The sequence below is a fragment of the Dermacentor albipictus genome, chromosome 1, assembly GCF_038994185.2.
Source record: "Dermacentor albipictus isolate Rhodes 1998 colony chromosome 1, USDA_Dalb.pri_finalv2, whole genome shotgun sequence".
NCBI lineage: Eukaryota > Metazoa > Arthropoda > Arachnida > Ixodida > Ixodidae > Dermacentor > Dermacentor albipictus.
The window spans coordinates 395,147,379-395,167,564 of NC_091821.1; the positions used below are offsets into that span (position 1 = coordinate 395,147,379).

General features: G+C 45.8%; 1 protein-coding gene across 2 annotated transcripts in view; it reads right to left on the reverse strand.

Annotated features, from left to right (window-relative positions):
* Positions 1 to 5,959: 5,959 nt before the first annotated feature.
* LOC135913599 (E3 ubiquitin-protein ligase MARCHF2-like) overlaps positions 5,960 to 20,186 on the reverse strand; it is a 35,243-nt gene continuing 21,016 nt past the window's right edge. The window contains exons 1-4 of one of the 2 annotated variants that reach the window (XM_065446116.1): positions 11,139 to 11,342; positions 10,435 to 10,547; positions 9,327 to 9,547; positions 6,007 to 6,843 (exon numbers count right to left, since the gene is read on the reverse strand). In XM_065446116.1, coding sequence (XP_065302188.1) covers positions 6,774 to 6,843; positions 9,327 to 9,547; positions 10,435 to 10,547; positions 11,139 to 11,298 — 564 coding nt within the window. In that variant the 5' untranslated portion in view covers positions 11,299 to 11,342 and the 3' untranslated portion in view covers positions 6,007 to 6,773. Of the gene's footprint in view, positions 6,844 to 9,326; positions 9,548 to 10,434; positions 10,548 to 11,138; positions 11,343 to 20,186 lie in introns of those variants that run through there. The other variant, XM_065446124.1, reaches the window with a different exon arrangement.

Consider the following 20,186-nt stretch of genomic DNA (forward strand, 5'->3'; position numbering starts at 1 on the left):
ATAATGTAATAATTATATTCTTTTCAGAGGAACAATTGGAAGACCAGTGGGAGGCTCTGCTTGTGATGCAAGACCCTGACAACCAGCTACGGTTGGTGAACAGGGCTCGGGCGGTGGGCGGTGGCCGCGAGCCATGGCTACCTGGACTGAGGAGGCCACCCACCTTTGGGCTCAAGAAGCCTGGTCTAGCAATAAAGATTATTTCTCTCTCTCCCTCAGCGCTCTAGAAATAAATGTGTAAGATTTTTCATACTTCTGTGCTCAATAGTCTTTTTTTGAGGTTTTCGAGTTTTTGTGAAAACAAAAACGAAAAGAACCAATTCTTTTCGCGCCCCTCAAGATTTCATGAAATTTTACATCTATAGTTCTGGGGCAAACCCACAGTTGGAGATTGGTTATGAATCGGGTGGTTACATTGGGTGGATAAAAAAAAAAGCCAAACTGTACGCCATTTTTTAAAAGAACGCATGCCACCTTCAGGCACGTGCATCAAAAAGCACGTGAAATAATTGAAACTCTCCACACACAGGGTGTTTCAGCGAACAGTTTCAAAAATCTTTAAAAGTTGCCTGTGGCAGATATCACAATTCTAGTTCATGAGCTGGTCTACTCGAAGTGGCGGACAATACCTGCACAAGAAATTGAGATGCAAAATTTACTAATTAAAAAGAATTCACTAATTAACTTTTAGGTGATTATCTTATGGCCCATACTGCAATTTAAAAATTCTAGCAGTGGCCTTCGCAAGGCGGATCCACTTGGAACGATTTCTCAGGACGACACCAGTTTCGAGATATAAATTCCCGAACATTGCGGAGAAATGCATTGACGTTCCAGTTAATTTGTTAACAAAACGTCGTTTCACGCACTGAAGCACGCAAGTAACTGGAACGCCAATGCATTTCTACGCAAAGTTCGGGAATTCATATCTCGAAACTGGTGTCGTCGAAACTGGTGGCGGGATGTCGAAGCTAGGGCAAGTAGTGTCCGCTGCTTCGAGTGGACCGGCTCATAAACTAGAATTGAGCTAACTGCCACAGGCAACCTTTAAGAAATTGTGAAAGTGTTCGCTGAAACACCCTGTACATATATGTAAAAAAAAAAACCATGCGCATTGCATTTCCGTCCCCTCTATCAACCTGCACGTTTGTGAACTCAGCCTCCTCGAAAGATGGGAAAATACCAGTAGCATGAGGGTGCATGAGTAGACGTGCTCTATGTATTTATTCTTCCGTCTTCAATAAACGCGAGTTGCTAGTTTAGTGCCTGTGCTATGTACTTCTCTACTTTCTGTTGCCTTTCCTCTTGCGCTGCTTTTACTACCCATTCAAATACGTGTGAAACAAAATAATCATCTGGTTAGACAACCGCAGGACCAATTTAAACGAAATTGTTTGGTCGCATTCAAGATTTTACCCACTGTAGGAAGCAGATTAGAGGTTTAAGGTCACATAGCCTTTACAATACCTCTTAAACATCAATCGGCAACACAAAGAAAACATCTGAAGCACTAATTTAACGGTTTTGTAAATCAGTACCAAAAACAGATACCGCAGCTCTGTAAACTGCACTTATTACAGCACGTATAATGTGGACAAATATGTTATATAAGCTAACAGGTTACGTGAAATCGTCACAATGTCTACGAAGGCTACTAGAAAAGTCTTGCTCGCAGATCAGTGGCATACGGACCCTTTTCGCGGAGCAGTTCCCTTCACAAGAACGAGATGGCGCCTTCGGCGGCGCGCCACACGTAGCCTCAGCGAAAGCGCGCGAAAGGGAAACCATTAATGCCTCTGCCCTGCCGCTGTGGTGGTAACAACTTTATTTAGACTCTGCTCAGTTATGATCTGGCAGGCCCGAGTCCTAGGATGGCCCCTCACGAGGAGCGACCCTTTCGGCCCAGGCAACGAGGGCTTTTTGTAGTTCTTGATCCGGCGTTCCGAGCAGCTCCTCCCACTTCTGTTGTGAGGGAGCTGGCAGGAGTGACCTGCTATCAGCTTTTGGAAATACAAGTGCGTGTTCGCTAACGCACTTTGCTCCTTTAAGGTGTGAAATGCGGAGCGGTAGAGGGAAGACTTGTGCAGTAGTTGGCTGGGAAATTAGTTACTGGAATGATAAGGAATGGAATGAATCTGTATGACCGAGACCACGGACATAAGGACTGCCTGTGTCGCCGGCCTTTCGCGATGCGCGACCTTTCTCGAGGATTAAAGATTCACTCGTCCGCCAGCGTTGTATCGCTAATCTCCAAAGAAAGAACTTGACCCTCGGAGCATCGGCAAGAATATGTGCCACTCGTTATACAGTGACAAAGGTAGTACAGTGTCGCTTCCTGACAAAGTAAGCTTCTCGCACGTTATCTACACACATATATGTCAACTGGCACGCAAGCTTATGCCCACTCTGTCGCCAACGTATCAAGAATGAGTGAACAGGCTCACACTTGAGAATAAATGCTCCGAAGCATGGGTGATTGCGACTACACCGGTAACAAACGAATGTTCGAAGCTGAACGTTTCGTGGCGGTCCGCAGAGTAACCAAGTTACTTGCGATAATACGTATTTAATTCGAGCTATTAGAAAGCACACATAAGCTACGTTCCAGGCCTTGTGTGCAGCAAAAACAAATCTATCGCAACTGAGTACACACGAGAGCGATTACACAGAAAACAAGCAATCAGAACGTGACCACACCGATGAACTTTATGGAGCCAGAAAAATGACAAGCCGCTGCTTCAAAATAATTGCCAATTAAAGAACGTAGAGTAATACACACTGATCCTGATTTAGATCACAAGTGGAAAGTTTGGGCAGCTAAGAATACATTTCTTAAAGAACGTAGAGTAATGCACACTGATCCTGATTTAGATCACAGCTGGAAAGTTTGGGCAGCTAACAATACATTTCTTGCCCCGCGTTTAGTACAAGCACCTTATATACCGCTCGTGCAGTTTGAGAAAGGCGTAACGAGCTTATATGATGCTTACGTGTCCTCTGAAGCTGCGGCCAAAGCTTCGTGTCGTACCCAGTCACCGTCTTCAATATCCGTCGAAACAGAGGTTTGCTAAGCCGTCCCGGCGTAATGTACAGGCTCGTCCACTCTTAGGGTGAACACGGCTCACCGTGGCAGCGCTCCGCGGGGCGCCAGTGTGTCCGGCGCGGCGGCGCATCGAAGCTGAGCGGCGCAGGCGCACATGGACCCAGGGGAGGAGCTTCGCGTCGTCTGCTAGAGCGCTGGAGCGCGCCGCTCTGGCTTTGCTGTAAAGTACGCTTCGCTAGACCCAGGTGACTGAGCGACCGAGGCGGCGTGGCGGGAAGGCGCACTTCACTTACTGGAGCATTTTCCAGCTAGTTCGGTCTACAGCTTGTGAACAGCCTGCTTAATCAATATACATTAACAGAAACAAGCTTATCACAACATAAATCACTTAGCATGTTTTTATAAGTGATGAGGGTAAAAATACAGACATTTTTTCGCGCTCTTTATTAGGCTGGGGCGTAGAGGCGACGCTTGATAGTCGTGTCAGAGACGTCACCCATACAGAGGCCGTTCTTAATTTCCCGAGCGATAAAGGTCGGGTTTGCAGCAGCCGCCGCAACAATGGTCATGTATTCAGCTTCAGTGGTCGCTCTTTGCCGGGCTTTACGGGGAGCATCCGCAATTCTTCCATCCTTCTTGTAAGCCTGGACTATTCGATTCACAGTTTTCAGTGGCCTTTTTGTCATCTACGATATAACGCGTTGAGAATAGTTTTGTAGGCACAGATCTACAATGCGTCGTCTTTCTTTTTCCAGTACCCGCGACATGGCCAGTTTCCGACAGTGCATTGGGGAAATAAAATCCTGCACTGTTACAGCGTTTTTGTCGCCGAAGTACCCCGGCAACCGACAAGCGAACAAAATGCAATTCATCATGCAAGTCGATAGAAATGCGTTTAATGGAAACATCTCTGGTGTCTTTCGATTTGACGAGTCTTCCCAGAATATTCAACTCGTGAGCGGCCAGTCACTCACTTGAGCAGCCGTTGGCTGCACCACGCCACCATATTAAGCTAAAATGGAGTAGCATGACCTAGGCCAAAAAAAAGGGGGAGGGGGGGGGGGGTTCGGCGGTAGATCCGGCTGACGCTCATGGTCAGTTAAAAAGGAGACTTGCCCGAACATAGCAATCTGTCTTGGGCCGGGCTTGGCTTCTACAAATGTCGAGTCCGTTGGCCGACCGCCGGTTTAATTATCATGGCCACGTTTGTCCAACACACGGACCGGCCACTTCCCCACGACTGCAACAGCATCGCTTGTTCAAGGCAAGGGTTCCTGTGCCGTATTCATATTTCAGTTTTACCCACTCAGCCTCGCCACCCCTCTAACCCCTAAAGAAAGAGAAATCAATTCCTCCTTTTCTCCAAATTTATCCGATGCCCCCCTATATGGCGTAACGCAGAGGCCATGTGCCGCTTCGGGACGCATACCGCACAATTATATGCTAGTGAGAATATACATATGACCTATTCCGAGGAAGTAATGAAATGAAATACAAGCGAGTAACGACTTAATTACCCGGCAAGACGTAATTTAAGCTAGAAAACAGACATGTATATTATAGATTTTCCACTTCAATTACGCGGTTGGGCAAGGCCTGACTGTCCCAACGTGGGAGCGGCCCGCAGCGCGCTGAGTCGCGTACCTCAGGACCTTATTAAAGTTTTGCATCCATTCATCCATCCATTCAATTACCTATTCAAAAAGGACAGAAAGGGCATTCGCATGCGGCGTGCATCGTCTCCAAGGAGAAAAAAACAAACAACCAAATAAACGACGGCGCCACATGTTTCACTCCACCTAATCAATGTAATCAAATAATTGACCGACGATAACCTCTAAATAAGAATGCGACTTCTCACGTCAGGTAGCCGTCAAAGGACCGGCACCGCTTCGGCGATTTTAACCAATCTGTGACAACAAAAATATGATGTAGAAAGATGAAAAGGGGGAGTAAACTTGCCGCCAAATCAGTTGCTATGCAGGGGAGAGCCCTTTCCAACATCGCGTAAAGCGCTCCATGCACCCATACCAGCGACATTAACGCGTCAATAAGAAAGTCGCGAAGTAGCGGATGTCACTTCTTAGTTGCTGTCGAAGTAATATTATTGCCCTCCTTAATGGTAAAATCGATGGCAAACATGATGATCCATGATCGAACAATCGTTCTCTAACTTTCTGTGGAATTTATTGCGGATTTAGGTCGCTTTTTTAGGTCAATTAAGCAAATTCGTTCTAGCATCAAGACATGCGCGAAATGGCGCGCTCGGCTCATCACATGATGACTCCAACGAAGAAGAGCGCGCCTAATAGGTTTCTCGGTATGCACTACACAAAGTGATGTGAGAGTAAAATAAAATGGCACCAGCCTAATAAAGAGCGCGAAGAAGTGACTGTATTTTTACCCTCATCACTTATTAAAAACATGCTAAGTGATTTATGTGGTGATAAGCTTGTTTCTGTTAATGTATATTGATTAAGCAGGCTGTTCAGAAGCTGTAGACCGAACCAGCTGGAAAATGCTCCAGTAAGTGAAGTGCGCCTTCCCGCCACGCCGCCTCGGTCGCTCAGTCACCTGGGTCTAGCGAAGTGTACTTTACAGCAAAGCAAGAGCGGCGCGCTCCAGCGCTGTAGCAGACGACGCGAAGCGCCTCCCCGAAGTCCGTGTGCGCCTGCGCCGCTCAGCTTCGATGCGCCGCCGCGCCGGACACACTGGCGCCCCGCGGAGCGCGGCCATAGGGTGCCTCGATGCCTGCCCGCCGCGGCAGGCATCGAGGCACCCTACGCGGCCACGGTGAGCCGTGTTCACCCTAAGAGTGGACGAGCGTGTACATCCATTGTAAACATGGAGGCAGCTGAGGCAAGCAATGGACGTATCACCAAGTGATTAAACATAGCGGTGCCCACGAGATCGCCTGCAACAGGGCCTGCACTACAGCTTATAATACATCCGTTTTGTCCACTTTAGACGTCTCAATAGTTCTGCTTTTAGGATTACGATGCGGTTTTTATTGCTCAATTGGCACTCTAAACTTCATACTGCAGCTTGACATTTTGAGATTTTCAGGAATTAAAAAAAGAAACATTGATGGCCTAATTGAAATATCTATTTCTACAGGTGACAGATTTTGAATTTTTATTTCAAACACAACTTCATCAACTTCGGTGCAGTGGATACCAAGTAAGCGGATTTTTGTTTCCATGCATTTAGACCGGGGCACCCGAGGTAAAAGTTCATTTTAGAGTTCCCTCGGAAAAGAAGTAGAACACTTCGAAGTATCACACAAGTCAAAGGCGTGCAGTGATGACCAAGCTACATTACTTCGAATAAGAAAATTGGCAGGGTTAAAACGAGGTAACGACACTTATACTGTCGGACTTGGGCATGGACGAGTTGCAGTAACTCAGTTGTGCAGATCAGGAGGCGGCTCCGAAACAGTGCCGACGCGGGCGAAGACATTTAATGGCGAAAATTTTCATGCGTTTGCGGAAATTATTTAGACGGATGATATGAGCACCGAATACACAACACGAACGACAAACACGAGATAAGCTTTACACGCATATTTATGCTAATGCCGCGTCATTAATTCTTGAAGTAATCTTGAAAAAAAAATCTTAATTGTGCTGACCGTGGTAAAAAGAAAGTAAAAGATTAACGCAACTTTTTTCATGCTCGACTACAGAAACTATGCGTCGCAGTGCGAGAATAGGTGAAGCGCCGAAGACCATCACTGGGCCGGGGTTTCAGCCGCCTTGAGAGGGAGAGCCTTCCACTTGAGGTAAGCCTGCCGATATAGCCTGTAAAATAAGTACGGAATATGTGAAAGAGAGGCTATAAAAACGACACAAAGACGAATGTAACATACTCATCAGAGTGGAAGAGTTGACAAAAAAAAAAAAAAAGGTTGCGGATGTCTAAGCAAAAGATGAAAGCGGTAATCTACAGACTTTAAGGCTGGGCGAATATTCGAAGTTTCGAATACGAATAGAATATTACTCATTAACTATTCCGTATTCGTATTCGAAAATGAACTATTAAGTATTTTGGAATATAAGTACGAAAGAAGAGGGTGAAGTACATGCTCACTTGTGAAACATACCAAATATTTCTCAGCAACCGAGCGATTTTGGCCGTCTGCTAAAGAAGGGATCGCGAATTATCAGAAGTGAAACGATGACGAAAGATTGCAAAGAAATCCAGTAATAAAATGGGTAATGCAAGCTTTGCTTTAGTCTTGGCGGCGGAAACCTACATGGCAACAGGGGATCTTTACTTGTAGTCTGCCATTTAGCGTTTCTTGAAGTCTAGTGATGTAGCAGTGTTATATTTTAGGCTACAACTAGCGATGTCTGCCTTGCAACGGGTCTTTTCTCATATGTATGCCACATACACTGCCCTTCAACGAATTTTTTTCTCTTTCCACAACTTAATATCTATTTTTTAACAACGATTTATTGCCGTATTTGGAAAGCTAGTCGCACAGTAGACATTCATTCTCGAAAAAGCTTTTTGCAACCAGGCTGTAAATATGTGAAGGGACTATTCGTGCAGTTATTTTAGTGACAATTACGGATGTTGTGTACACAACTGGTTGTAGTTGTCCGTGAAGGTTAGCTTTCTTTTTTTTTCACTAGTCAGTACAAGCATAGTACCCAATTATACCAAAATAAATATTCCTGCTGTAAATATATGCACCTATATTTGACTATTTACTATTCGATTCAATGTTGCAGTCTCTCTATTCGTATTAGATTCGTATTCGAAAGCTACAGTTACATTCAGAAGGCACCGCAACTCTTGTCTCCAATGTCATGACTGGTTTACAAGGTCGCCCACAAAAGACGACTACATGCAAGCGCGTCTTACTGAAAAAAAAGCATACATGTTTTATACGTGTGAGCAGCAATAAGCATAACCTTGTTGCATGCTTGTGACAGCTTTGCGACGACCACTTCTGGTCAGATTACCACTTGACGCCACCAGTCAGGTTCAACGAATTATTTGCTGCAATCTGTCCGTTTGCTGCATAAAATCAACAGGCGCAATCGCATTAATCTCGACGGACAGCGTCGAGTGAGCCGTTTAGACAGACAAGGTCATCGCAACTTGCCATATCAACGTTTAGCGAGTACAATTACCGAGCCACAGTCGCAGTCCGCATTGACGTGCATTACGCGATGATGAAGAGCGAGGTCCTCGGAAAAACGGGAAGGTTGATTTACCTCTCGGTAGCCCCGTCAATACGATATCTCGCTTGCATCCAGTCTCCATCGAGATGCATTTGCATGCGGCTGTCCTGAGATCCCTGCTCGATCATATTTACCTTAGCACTTTACCACGGAGGTCGGCCAAATCATCTTGCCATAGCGCAAGAGAGACATCGCCACTCGCTCCAACCGGGTCGTTAGCAGCTGTATTACCAAGATAAAGTTTAGAGCTGGCAGATGAACTCAACTTGACTCAGTCGAGTATGCATACTAGGTAAGAAAGGATTAAGCGGGTAAATCCTATGTGCACTTGAGGAACTTGTCGAGTTCAGGGCATTTCTAAGGCCCGGGGATGGGCTTTCGTTGAAATTGAATCTGTGAACATCGACATCAAGTGGCAAACAGGCAGAATTTGGAGCTGGGCAAATATCGTCACAATGCAACGGAAACGACCAGCGAACATGAAATACAAGGAACACACGACGAAACGGGACAATGTTGGTCCTCATTCATTTGAACGAAAGGCAATGCTGGTCCCCATTCATTTATAACCTTTCTTATGGACCCCAAAAACCGCTAAATAAAATGCAAAGAGTTCACGAGCCATGGTGCCGGGTCTAGCCACACTGTTCACTTTTTGTTCACATAAGCAATTGCCGTGTTACGAAAGTGCCACATACGTGGCGCATACAGAGCGTCCCCTTCAGGATTGCTCTTTACGTTGCGCTCCAACAAGCGTTTGCTAAGTGCGGTACACAAGTATAGGCTAGAGAGTCTGGTTGTTCCAAGCGTGAGGGACGCTTAAAGGTGCTGCGTGATCACGTGCGTGGTAATAGTTCTGCCTGTGCATGGCCTTTGCTATTTAACTGCTTAACATCAAAATCCTCCCACCCTTCTTCAAGACTTGTCAAAGTGTAACTATGGATGAAGATAGCTGTAAAAGGCGCATGCATGTGTTTCACGGGAGGACGCCCGAGAATGTCTTCTTTTGTTCATCCTCGCGTTTTTTAAGCGCTGTCCTGTCTACTGTCACGTGTATTTCATTCAGCCAGCGGCTTGAATAGGAGGCTGACCAGAAGTTGTAGAACGCGTATCCGATCCAGGACGCCGTGTGCACCATGAGGAAGATGGCGAGCACGAAGGCGATCAGGCGTGGCAAGCGGGCCAGGGCTCGCGCAGCCTGTATCCAACCCAGAACCAGCACCACAGCCATCGAGATAGCGAACGCCAAATTGAACAGCAGCCGCCGCTGGTGGCCCGACGTCTCCTCGCTCAGGAGCCACTCGCGGAACGACTGCACAGCGGGCGTGCAAACCGCCACGAAACACCAGCGCACATAACCGCTCAGGATTTGATGTTTCCGCGACATTATACACCATGCTAAGAGAAGTGGCAAAAACTGAGGCAGGGTATACAAATACATAGTGTGGTTGAACGGCTAAAAAGTGACTCGCGGGCGATAAGACACGCTGTAGTAGGGGTTTCCTGGGGGTGGGGGAGGAGCGTTCTGCAAGTTTTAACCTAGTGGACATGTCCTTTTCGTCTGCTGCTAAAGTGCTGATTGGATGGTAGCACCTGTCTCCTTTTGACGCGTATTCCATCCCATCCAAACAGAACGTCAGCAACAGACGAAATGGCCGTATCCACTAGGTGGACTCCACCCCCCCCCCCCTCTCCCACTCCAGACTGTTTTCGACCATGTGGGATTCTTTAACATGCACGTAAATCTACATAGGTGAGAGATATTGCACCCCGCCTGCGTCCGAATGCGGCTCGCGTGGTCAGGAATCGTATCTGTGCGCTCATGCTCGGCAGCACAGAAGGAAGCGTGTCCTAATAGTTCACGCTGACAAGGCTCCATCAGAGCGCTAAACTCCTCAGGGCTTTGGCTGGCTGGAGAGGATGCGGATCACACATCGTGCAGTGCTAAGGAGCCAAACTTCCTCTCCTCATCAGAACAGGGCAGTAAACACGCGCACAAACAAAAATGAAGAAACCATGGTAGCAGCCAAGCAAAAGTTTAATGAATATTTAGATCAGTCAGTCCTGCACTCGGGGTTATAGTTTCGGGGGATACCTAGACATGGCAGGTCACTTGACGGTCTTTCTGTAAATTAACACGAGAGGTAATGCAAGATATTGTAAACAAGATGACGCCGTGAAGATCCTGCGCATACTCACCTTTTGCTGCTCCCAGTGGATGATGAAGTCGTAATGGCAAGATGGGCAGAAATACAAATTGTTCTGGAAGACCTGGATTGCAATGCAGTTGGCATGGGCGTAGCTCAAGTCTCCTGCGCAAGAGAAGCCCATGTAAACTCTTACTACGCATGTACTTCAAGAACGAAGTTAGACTCAAGGCAAGCCACTAAGTTCTGCTATGCCAAGGCTTCAACTTCCATGAATATAGTTACACGTTCTAATATTTTACAATACATAATTTACAGCTCTCGTCATTATTTACACTGTACCTACTTTGTTGTTACAAAGTTTAACAACAATACTTCAACCCGTATACCCGAGGCGACGATTTGAAGATCGGCCATTGACTCCTGCTCTTCGAGCGTAGATTAGCTGTCACGTACAGGTGCGACGCGTGTAGTGTATAGTAAATGAATAGATGAGACGAGAGGATAGGACGGGAGAATATTACGCCGCAAGAGTTCTTTAAGGGCTGAGACAGCACTGATAATATACAAGCACTTCAAGGAAGCCAAGGTAGAGATAATAAACCAGAGCTACTAATCCCGCCCGCTCGACCAATGCGACTGCCCTAATTAACGGTCTCTCAGCTAGTATCGCACACAGTGCAATTTGTCGCAGCGCTATAAGCGTGCAAGTGAGTATATAACAGTGGAGGCCAAGAGATGCTCGATCGTGCTGACCTGTGCAGCGACATGGCTTCACCATGCACAACTGGTCGTTGGTGCCTCGGCAGAAGCGGCAAACGCGGACCGGCGGTCCACTGCTCGGTGCTGGACTCGGTGGGGGAGTCACCACCTGGGCTTCGGGACATTCGTGCCCTCTGTTCCCCCGTTCGGCCATTTCTTCTTCTTCCTTTGCTTCTCATTCGCTATGTGACACTAACACCTTGCTTGCTTGCTTGCTCTGCCATGGCGCGTACCCACTACGGGGGATTGGCCAAGTAGCCGGCGGTTGAACGGAAAACGGTTGTAGGAAAACGTGCGCTTTTTGAAAGGAGAGAAAGCTAGCAGGTAATGAATTTTAATAAACGGAACTGGAGTATTGTTAATTAAGAAATAGTAAATAACTAAATTAACGTAAATTGGAATCTTGTTAAATAATAAATAAGTAAATTAACTATGTATTCTCCTTGTGCCACCAACGAACTTGGATACGGCTCAGCATACATTCTTGTGACTTAAACCCAGTGTAGTTGCCCCGAAGGAGAGAACGTTTTCAGTGTTTATAGCAACGCTTAATTTTCGGAACGATATTTCGAAGTATTTCTCACTAACACCTAGGCTGTACATCTACATTTCGCTTGCCTCCTCGGCTGCACAGCCGCAGGACAAGTGCTACGCCTACTTCCTCAAGATACCCTGTGTACCGTGCATTGCGGGCTTTTTAAAAAAAATCAAAGAGGTCAAAATTTATCCAGAGTTCCTCACTGCGGCGTGCCACATAATCATATCGCGTTATTGGCACGTAAAACCACAGAGCTAATTAATGAATTAATTAATTTCTGTCGCTACGCCTGACCAACCACCACCTGTAACCAGGCGGTCTATGCACGGCCTAACCTCCATTTCTGTCTTTCTTCCTCCATCTCCAGCCAGGCAGATTAGCCAGGGCATAGATCTTTTCTTATTGGTCATCATTGGCTTCTAATTTCGCTTGCTTCCTCAGCTGCATGGCTCGTGCCGAAGGCGTAGCCGGAGGAAGATTGCTACGCCTACTTCCTGAGGATACCCCGCGTACCGTGCATTGGGTGCACGTTAAGAAACCCCAGGCGGTCAAAATTAATCCGGAGTCTATTCCACTACGGCGTGACTCATGATCATATCGTGGTTTTGGCACGTAAAGCCCTATAAGTAATTATTAATTAATTAATTCCTGAAGCTACGCCTGCCAAGCCACCATCCGTAGCCAACCAGCCTATGCACTGGCTAAGCCCTCTGTCTCTCTTTTCTTCTCCATCTGAATCGGTAGTGCAGATGCCTCGTTATATGTCTGATCCTGTGTTGAGTCTTGTCGGATGATGACGTAGTTAACCACGAAATGTAATTCTGCGGAACACCTCTAGAAAGACCGCTTCCGCGGTAGACATTGTTATATCTAGGCCCATGTCGTTCTTGCAGATATAAGCTACGTGGCAACGTGGACATTAGCAGCAAGAAATATTGCAACGATCATTATGCTGAATGAATTAACTGGACTAATTTAACTGTAATACGATTAGCATTCTTAGCATACTTCAGGAACGCTGGGTCTATCTATCTAGCTTTCTTACGTCGCCCTTCAAAAAAGAAAAAAAGAAAGAAACTTTAAAATTTATCAGGTACTGGGTGGACCCGAACCCGCGTCACACAAGTTCCTCACACAGCAGCACGATGCCTTAGAGCTGGGCCTTGAATGGACTTTTTTTCTCTTTAATACACGAAAGTCAGACGCAGAGGTCGGTAAACCTCTACACGAACGCGCATCTTAAATTGCGTCAAATTGCACATGCGTGAAATAAACAAAAAAATCCAGTGTGTAGCGGCTGGTCTTGTATCGCATACACGTTGCCGCTTCATGGAAATAAGACTTCGTATACCTAGGAGTTTCAACGTGTCTGTCCCACATCCAACTTTGCCACATTACAGTCGGACAACCCCTAAATTTCGGGTTGGCCCATCCCCCAAATATGAAGTTGACCCATCCCAAAATTTGAAGTTGGGCCCATTCCCAAATTTGAAGTTGGCCCATCTCCAAACTTCAAGTTGGCCCACCCCAAATTTAAGTTGGCCCACCCCAAATTTCAACTTGGCCCACCCATACTATAGGCTTCCCCATGCATTTTATATGGAGCCCTATGTACTCGATTAGAGAATTGACTATTCCAACATGTCGAATATTTGTTCCGTTTGAATATTTGAAAAGAAATTTGTTACAGTCCACAAGCATTTGTTACACTCCACAGGGAGAAAGTCTGGTGCACGTAGAAATTCTTATGAATGGTTTTGATGCAGGATTCCAATCAATAAAACCATGATTGAATTCCTTTAAAACGGGATGCGGTGCTCAGAACTGCACTTTGCTTTTCCAACGAGCAGTACACTGTACTTCGGACATCTGGTGATGTGCAGTGTTTTTTTTTTTTCAGTACGGTCACTTTTATGGTGCATGAGATACGATAATCTTGTCTCAGTTTCTCATTTACAAGCTTCTCAGCTGACTAGAAATCTAGTCCTTAACGCCACAAACATATCCAATACCTTATACAAATCTTTCAATTGACGAGCAGATGGCGCGATACCATTATCTTTAAATTTGCTTATAAATTGGAAGCATTAAATATTCGAAGATCATTTTTCTAAAATTTTGCTTCGAAGACCCCTACATTATTGCGGTACACTTTGAAAGTTCAATAACTGCTTTTAGTGTAAATGTCATGATATACGATATCGTCTTCGTCGAGAGTGATGCATTAGGCAAGCTTCGAAACAAGCCTCTGTCACTATCATTAAGGAGTCCCTCTCTCTCTCTCTCCCGTTGGCTTATCCACCGATTCAATTAAACTGCGATGTTGAAGGGGAGAGAGGGTATATAGAGAGATAGGTTATTCCGTAATTTGATGAAGAGGACAGAGAGTGTATGGGGCAGAATAAGCGTAATTGATCAGGGAAGCTATTTAAGCATCGACACTAAATCTCAAGCTATAAGGAAGCACAAGTAGCATGCTACTTTTTTTACTTGTTTACACTATGCTAGGGATTGAATTAAATTGTCATGTGAAAAATTTGACAGTGAATTGGGGAAAGACCCAGGCAAAAAGACATTCGTGTGTTAAAAAGAGACAAATTTATTCACCTTCCCACTGTCTAGCTCTGTTCCATTGCTTGAGTTAATAAAATATAAACGCCGCACGCAGAGAAAAAAGAAGAATGCCAGACACACATTCTTCCCTCGCTGGTGCTGCTCCTATTGCACCATTCAAACGATTCACGCTCATGTAGCAATACGAAAGAAGAGATAGATGGTGTCAGCCGCACAGTCAGCAGATGGAAGTCAGCGCAATAGGACGCTAGTAGCAAGTCTGTAGTCGTCCCCATTATCAATGCCATTCAGAAGTTTGCTACACAAAGAAAAAAAATTGGGAATGTGACGCGATCAACTACAACGTTACATGACGTCTCTCTGGGGCTGCTTGTCGCAATTCCTTTATTTCTCGCAGATCCATCGCCAATTAAAAATGGCACTTGAAGGAATGCCGACAACGGCAACGATCGCCGAGTGTGTAGTTAAATATCGAACCAAAGCTTCCTTCAGTTCTGAACAGATTAACAAGCGTCTTGAACTGTCACGCAGCGAGATAGGATGCTGTGGAACGTAGTCCGTAGACAGTAAATATCCCCTTTCATAGTTCCGTGAAACGGCAGTGGTGAATAAAATAACGATCCGCAATGCACCACTTGGAGTGGTTCCTGGCTACGCGCATTAACTCGTGCGAAATATACCGAGAGGCTTTGATGCGGCAGGTTCATTCACTCGCCTGGAAGAAGTCAGAAAACTGCTAACGATGTTGAAATGCAGCGGTGCTTTGAGACTCTAGAGCTTAATTCTCGGCTTACCGAAAGGAAATATAGAGAGAAAGGCAAATAGCACTTGTGTTCTAGGGCCTATAGTGTGCAGCAAGAAACTAAATGTCCTGAGGGAGGCTTTTAACTAGTCTGTACTTTTCAGTCTCTTTAGAGCATCATTATAGGCAGGAAAATTGAGCGGAGTCTTACCTTTCGACGCCTTCTTAATGGCTATATCTAACTTACGTCTAGAAGCAAACACGCTGATACATCACTAGCGCAGAAGGGTACGCATTTGGGCTGGTTCGTTCATGATTACGAGCCGAAAACAGCGCTAAACAACAGGACGAAGAGAGGGACACAGACTACAGCGCCGACTAACAACCAAGTGCTTTTATTCTTTCAGTTTTTATTCTGCGCTTCTTAGATTTGGAGCTGTCGTTGTCAAACAACTATGTATGTTGGGCTTATGCTCCTCGGTCTCATAAGAGCCTTCTCCATTTTCACTCCGTGCCCTCAAGATAGTTAAGCGCGGTATTGCAAGTTCTTGCATGAAGGCGGCCCTCGTTAGGTCTTGTGACCACTAAGTAGATGCAAGCTTCGAATTGCAAGTAGCTCGACTGAAGCTCGCATGTTTCCCATTAACGCTTTTGATTAGCATAGCTGAAAGCCTCCCAGCAGGCCTTGAAAGCAAGCACTCGGCTGCCGCTCAATCTGAAAATTACTCGCAGCAAATGGTTGCGGTTATCCCATATGTGCGCCAAAGTCGCGCATAATCTCAATAAGGTTGTCAGCCGGGCAGGCGTTAGGCTGTTGTTTGTTCAGTGCCTGAAATAAGTTAGGTAGCCTGTGCTAACAAGTCGATCGGGAGACCGAGAGCAAAAAAAAAGTTGTAAATATAGCCACTACAGGCAGAGCTTTGTTATTGACTGCTGTGACAGTGTAGTTCGCAAGATTCCTCTTTCGTGCGAGCGTTTCTGTATCGGTCAAATGGGGCGGTGCGTCAATGACCGCATGCGCGAACACTCAAACGAGGTTAAAAACAAGTTAGCGATAGTCAATTGTCACTGCATTGCGATGAATGCGGCTGCAAGCCGTCTTTTAAAGATGTTATTTTCTTGTCAAAATGCCACGATGAACGCGCCCGTCTTATTTCTGAAGCCTTTCACATTCTTAATAGCGGCGACGCATGTAACCGCTATTTAAATGTGAAAGGCTTCGGTCCAGTTACTTTCTAGTTACCTTCTTAACAAAATTGGAACGCCAATGCATCTCTGCGCAAAGTTCGGGAATTAATATCTCGAAGCTGGCGTCATCCTGAGAGCTCGTTCCAAGTGGGTTTGCCATGCGAACTCCGCGGCTGGAATTTGTAAATTACAATAAGAGCCATGAGATAATTAGTTAAAAACTTCATTAGATAATTTTTGGTAATTTGACCATTATGCATTTCAATGTTTGTGCAAGTAGTGTCCGCCGCTTCAACTAGACCACCTCGTGAAGTAGAAGTGTGCTCTATGCCACAGGGCAACCTTTACGAATTTTTAAAAGTGTTCGCTGAAACGCCCTCTTATGCGGACTGAAAGAATAGAAACCCTCGGTTGTTAGCGCTGTGGTATGTGTCCTTCTCCGTCTTGTCATTTAGCATTATTTTCTGCTCGTAATCATTAGCGCGTTGTTGTGAAGGAAGAAACAGCTGGACTTCGCTTCTTGCTCTGTCTTCTATTCGATCACTTGACGCCCTTAGAGTATGCCAGGGCGATTCGATGACCGCAAGAACTTGCTTAAAACGATAACATTAATTAATCTCTCGCACTTCTCTGTGTGCAATACTGCGACAAGCAAGGAAAAAAAATACAACACGCTGCGTTGATGAGCTTCCCTATTAAGGTTTCAAATAATAATAAAAAATCTGGGGTTTTACGCGGCAATACTTGGATATGATAATGAGGCATGCACGCCGTAGCGGGGGAATTTGGATTAATGTCGACCACCTCGGTTTCTTTACCGTGTATCTAAGGCACGGTGCACGGGTGTTCTTGCATTTCGCCTTCATGAAAATTCGGCCACCACGGCTGGGATATGACTCTGCGCCTTTGGGCCTAGCCGCGCAACGCCCTGTATACCCACAACGCCACCTGAACGGGGGCTTTCATTCTTGCTGCGCCGTGATATGCTGTATGTCGGCAGTATTGGCGGTGCCTTTGCCGACATTAGAGCTTCCGCGTGCGTCGGGCGTTGCGGTGTCAATGATCTCTTAATGAGAACCGCTGCCGAGTTCAAGCAAGAACTCTTTTCCACTGAGAAGTAGCTGTTGCGTCTCTTGTCTTGTTTGTTTGTTTCCTCCAATGAAACTGCTCGCGCTAATTACGCTGTTATGAGAGATGAATGATGCGCAAATTGCGTCCACAGTGCGCTAATTCGGTTCATCACCGCAGTGGCTTTGTGGTGTGACCTATCTCCGGCTGGATCTGATCGCTCGCTGAAACACAAAGGGGGAGGGGTGGCTTCACCGCCCGTCGCGCAGACGTACACATTTCGTCCGCGTCGTTTATTCCTTCCATGCGTCGGAGTGCATTGACAGTGCTCGCCGTCCCTTGCGAGAGCCACGCTGGAGTGACAATGTTTTATCGACGCCATAGAGGTTCACTTGCCTTCCAACATTCATAGTCATCCCATTGTCACCAGTTATCAACGTCCTCTTCATGATAATCATAATATTCATCATCATCATAGTGATGCAAGTGGCACTAGTTGCAAATTGCCCAGTCGCAATTAATTACCCTGCAGTAGCACGCACCAGAGTTAACGTCAGAGATCTTCATTCAATAGCGGCGTGTACCCGATAAAAGATACCCAGTAAAACATGCCCAAAGGAAAATGGCCAGTGCCCCAGTGGCACTTATGCTTGAATTTCAATATCCCCGGAATCGGCCCACGAAAGAGGCTAGAAACAGGCGATAGAAACAACGCACCCGATACGGAGAAGTGGCAGTAACTGGTCAGGAAAGGCACTGGCTAGGTTCCAATGCTCGCCGTAGACGGTAAAGTAGACAGCTAAGGGCAGCTAGCGGACATCTCAAGTGTCGTTCTAATTCTCAGGATGTGGTCAAATAAGACAGCTTCGTGAATGCAGCATCGAAGTAAAAAACGATGCACGCTGCTTTGCTCTCTAAACAAGATGGCAGCTCATCGGCAAGTTTGGAAACTCGACGGAAAGATTGCCTGCAGACAAGAAAGCATAGTCACGCTTTCCTTTGCGCCTTAAGTGAGCTATATACGCTGCGTTTTTCATAGGTTCGCCCACGCAAAGAGTTAAAATGCCACGTTTGTATGTCCTTTCCTATGCTTTTTTCTATAGTCACCTCGAGGTGTCATCAATTCACAGAGATGTGTTCCAGATGGTTACAGACGCGTTCCATTGCACTTGGGCTCGAAGCTGTCCTCTTAGCTGTCTACGTAGACTGTCTATGATGCTGGCCAAAATCGGAACCGCATCCATTATGTTCCAGAAATCCGTCCCTGTGTCCAGCTGGCACGCCGCGGCAGGACTGTACTCAAATATGATACAAAGGAACAAAATTCACGCTCTCCAAGTCTGACCCGGCGGCTGCACCACTTTTACAGCGTTGATGATGGTCAGAAATGCTTCCCAGCTGTGAGCCTATCGTCCTAGCGCACGAGCGTCTGCGAAAGCAATTAGCATACTGATAGAGCCAAGTTATCAAACATCCTATCGCTAGCTATAGATGCATAGCTATTATTTTGCTGTGTGAGTCCGAGTGCCACATGCATGTAGAAGGTATCGATGCAGTCGGGACCTAGGAGAAATTCAAAATGTCACATTTATGAGCGAAATACTCCATTAAGAGAGCAGAATTCGTTCGACGAGTGTTTGAGAGTAGCAATTCTGTGGCGCATGAGCAGGAAGCCGGGAGAGTTTTAGTTTCAATGCTTTTATTCTTTATTTTTGGACGTTGAACAATTAAAGAGCCACACTTGTAAGAAATAAAAATGGAGCGTCTTAATTAGCTGCATTTATTGAATCTGTTCTAATGTATCCTGTTGAGACATTAGAGGTACACCCGCCGTGGTTGCTTAGTGGCTGTGGTGTTGGTCTGCTAAGCACGAGGTCGCGCGGTCGACTCCCGGCCATGGCGGCGGCTTTTCGATGGGGGCGAAATGCAAAAACACCCGAGTACTTACATTTAGTTCCACGTTAAAGAATCCAAGGTGGTCAAAATGTTCGGAGTTCCTCACTACGGCGTGCCCCAAAATCGGATCGTGATTTTGGCACGTAAAACCCCAAAATTTAGTTTATTTTAAACTTTTGCCGTTGGTATAACGTTTAATGTATAAAGAATGCTTTTTCATATAATATATAAATACACCTATATAAGGTTTTGCATTTGGTAAATAATGCCTACAAACGAATTAATTGGCAACAGCAGAATAATTTCTCGACGCTTCTTCAGGTTGCTGCTACAGCTATAGCGTTGGTTTCATCCGCATGTATAGAATGCCTTAATTTAAAAATTGAACATTCATCATAACTGGGACACCCAGTTTACACTTCCGCATCGAAAAGAGGGAGTGATGTTCGCGTGGTATTTTTCACATTCACGGCACGTGAAAGTCACTGGACGCGACGCGCAAAATGAAAGTGATTCTATGGCAGACGATGCTTCAGCGTTCACCCCCGTCCTCATACCATACCGTCATCGCCCGCTCAGGCGTCGTCATTTCAAAGTCGTCGTGCCACCGTCTTCATACCATCCTCCCAACTCCTTGCTCGCATTTGCGTCGTCTATATACATTTCATAAATGTTTCGCATGACATAAATAGTCATCGAGGAGACCTTGTGCCTTACTATTTTTTTAATACCCATAATTACCTGAACACTTCAAACTGTCCGTACACTTCAGCCCATAATGTGACCCCAATTTCTTGGAAATACGAATTACCTGCCACCTTTGCTCCACTCAGGCAAGCGGATAACGTTTTGAAACGTTTCGTATAACGCTTCCAAGCGGCCCGAAAACTAGGGTCTAGCCATTTTTATTTAAACTCTGATGGGCGCACATCAGAGTTTGCCTGTGTATTGCCCCTATAATTCACCACACTTTGTCAAACCATAAGCATCATCGTGTGTTGTGTAGTTTTCTTTCCTTCTTTTTTTAAGGAAACCA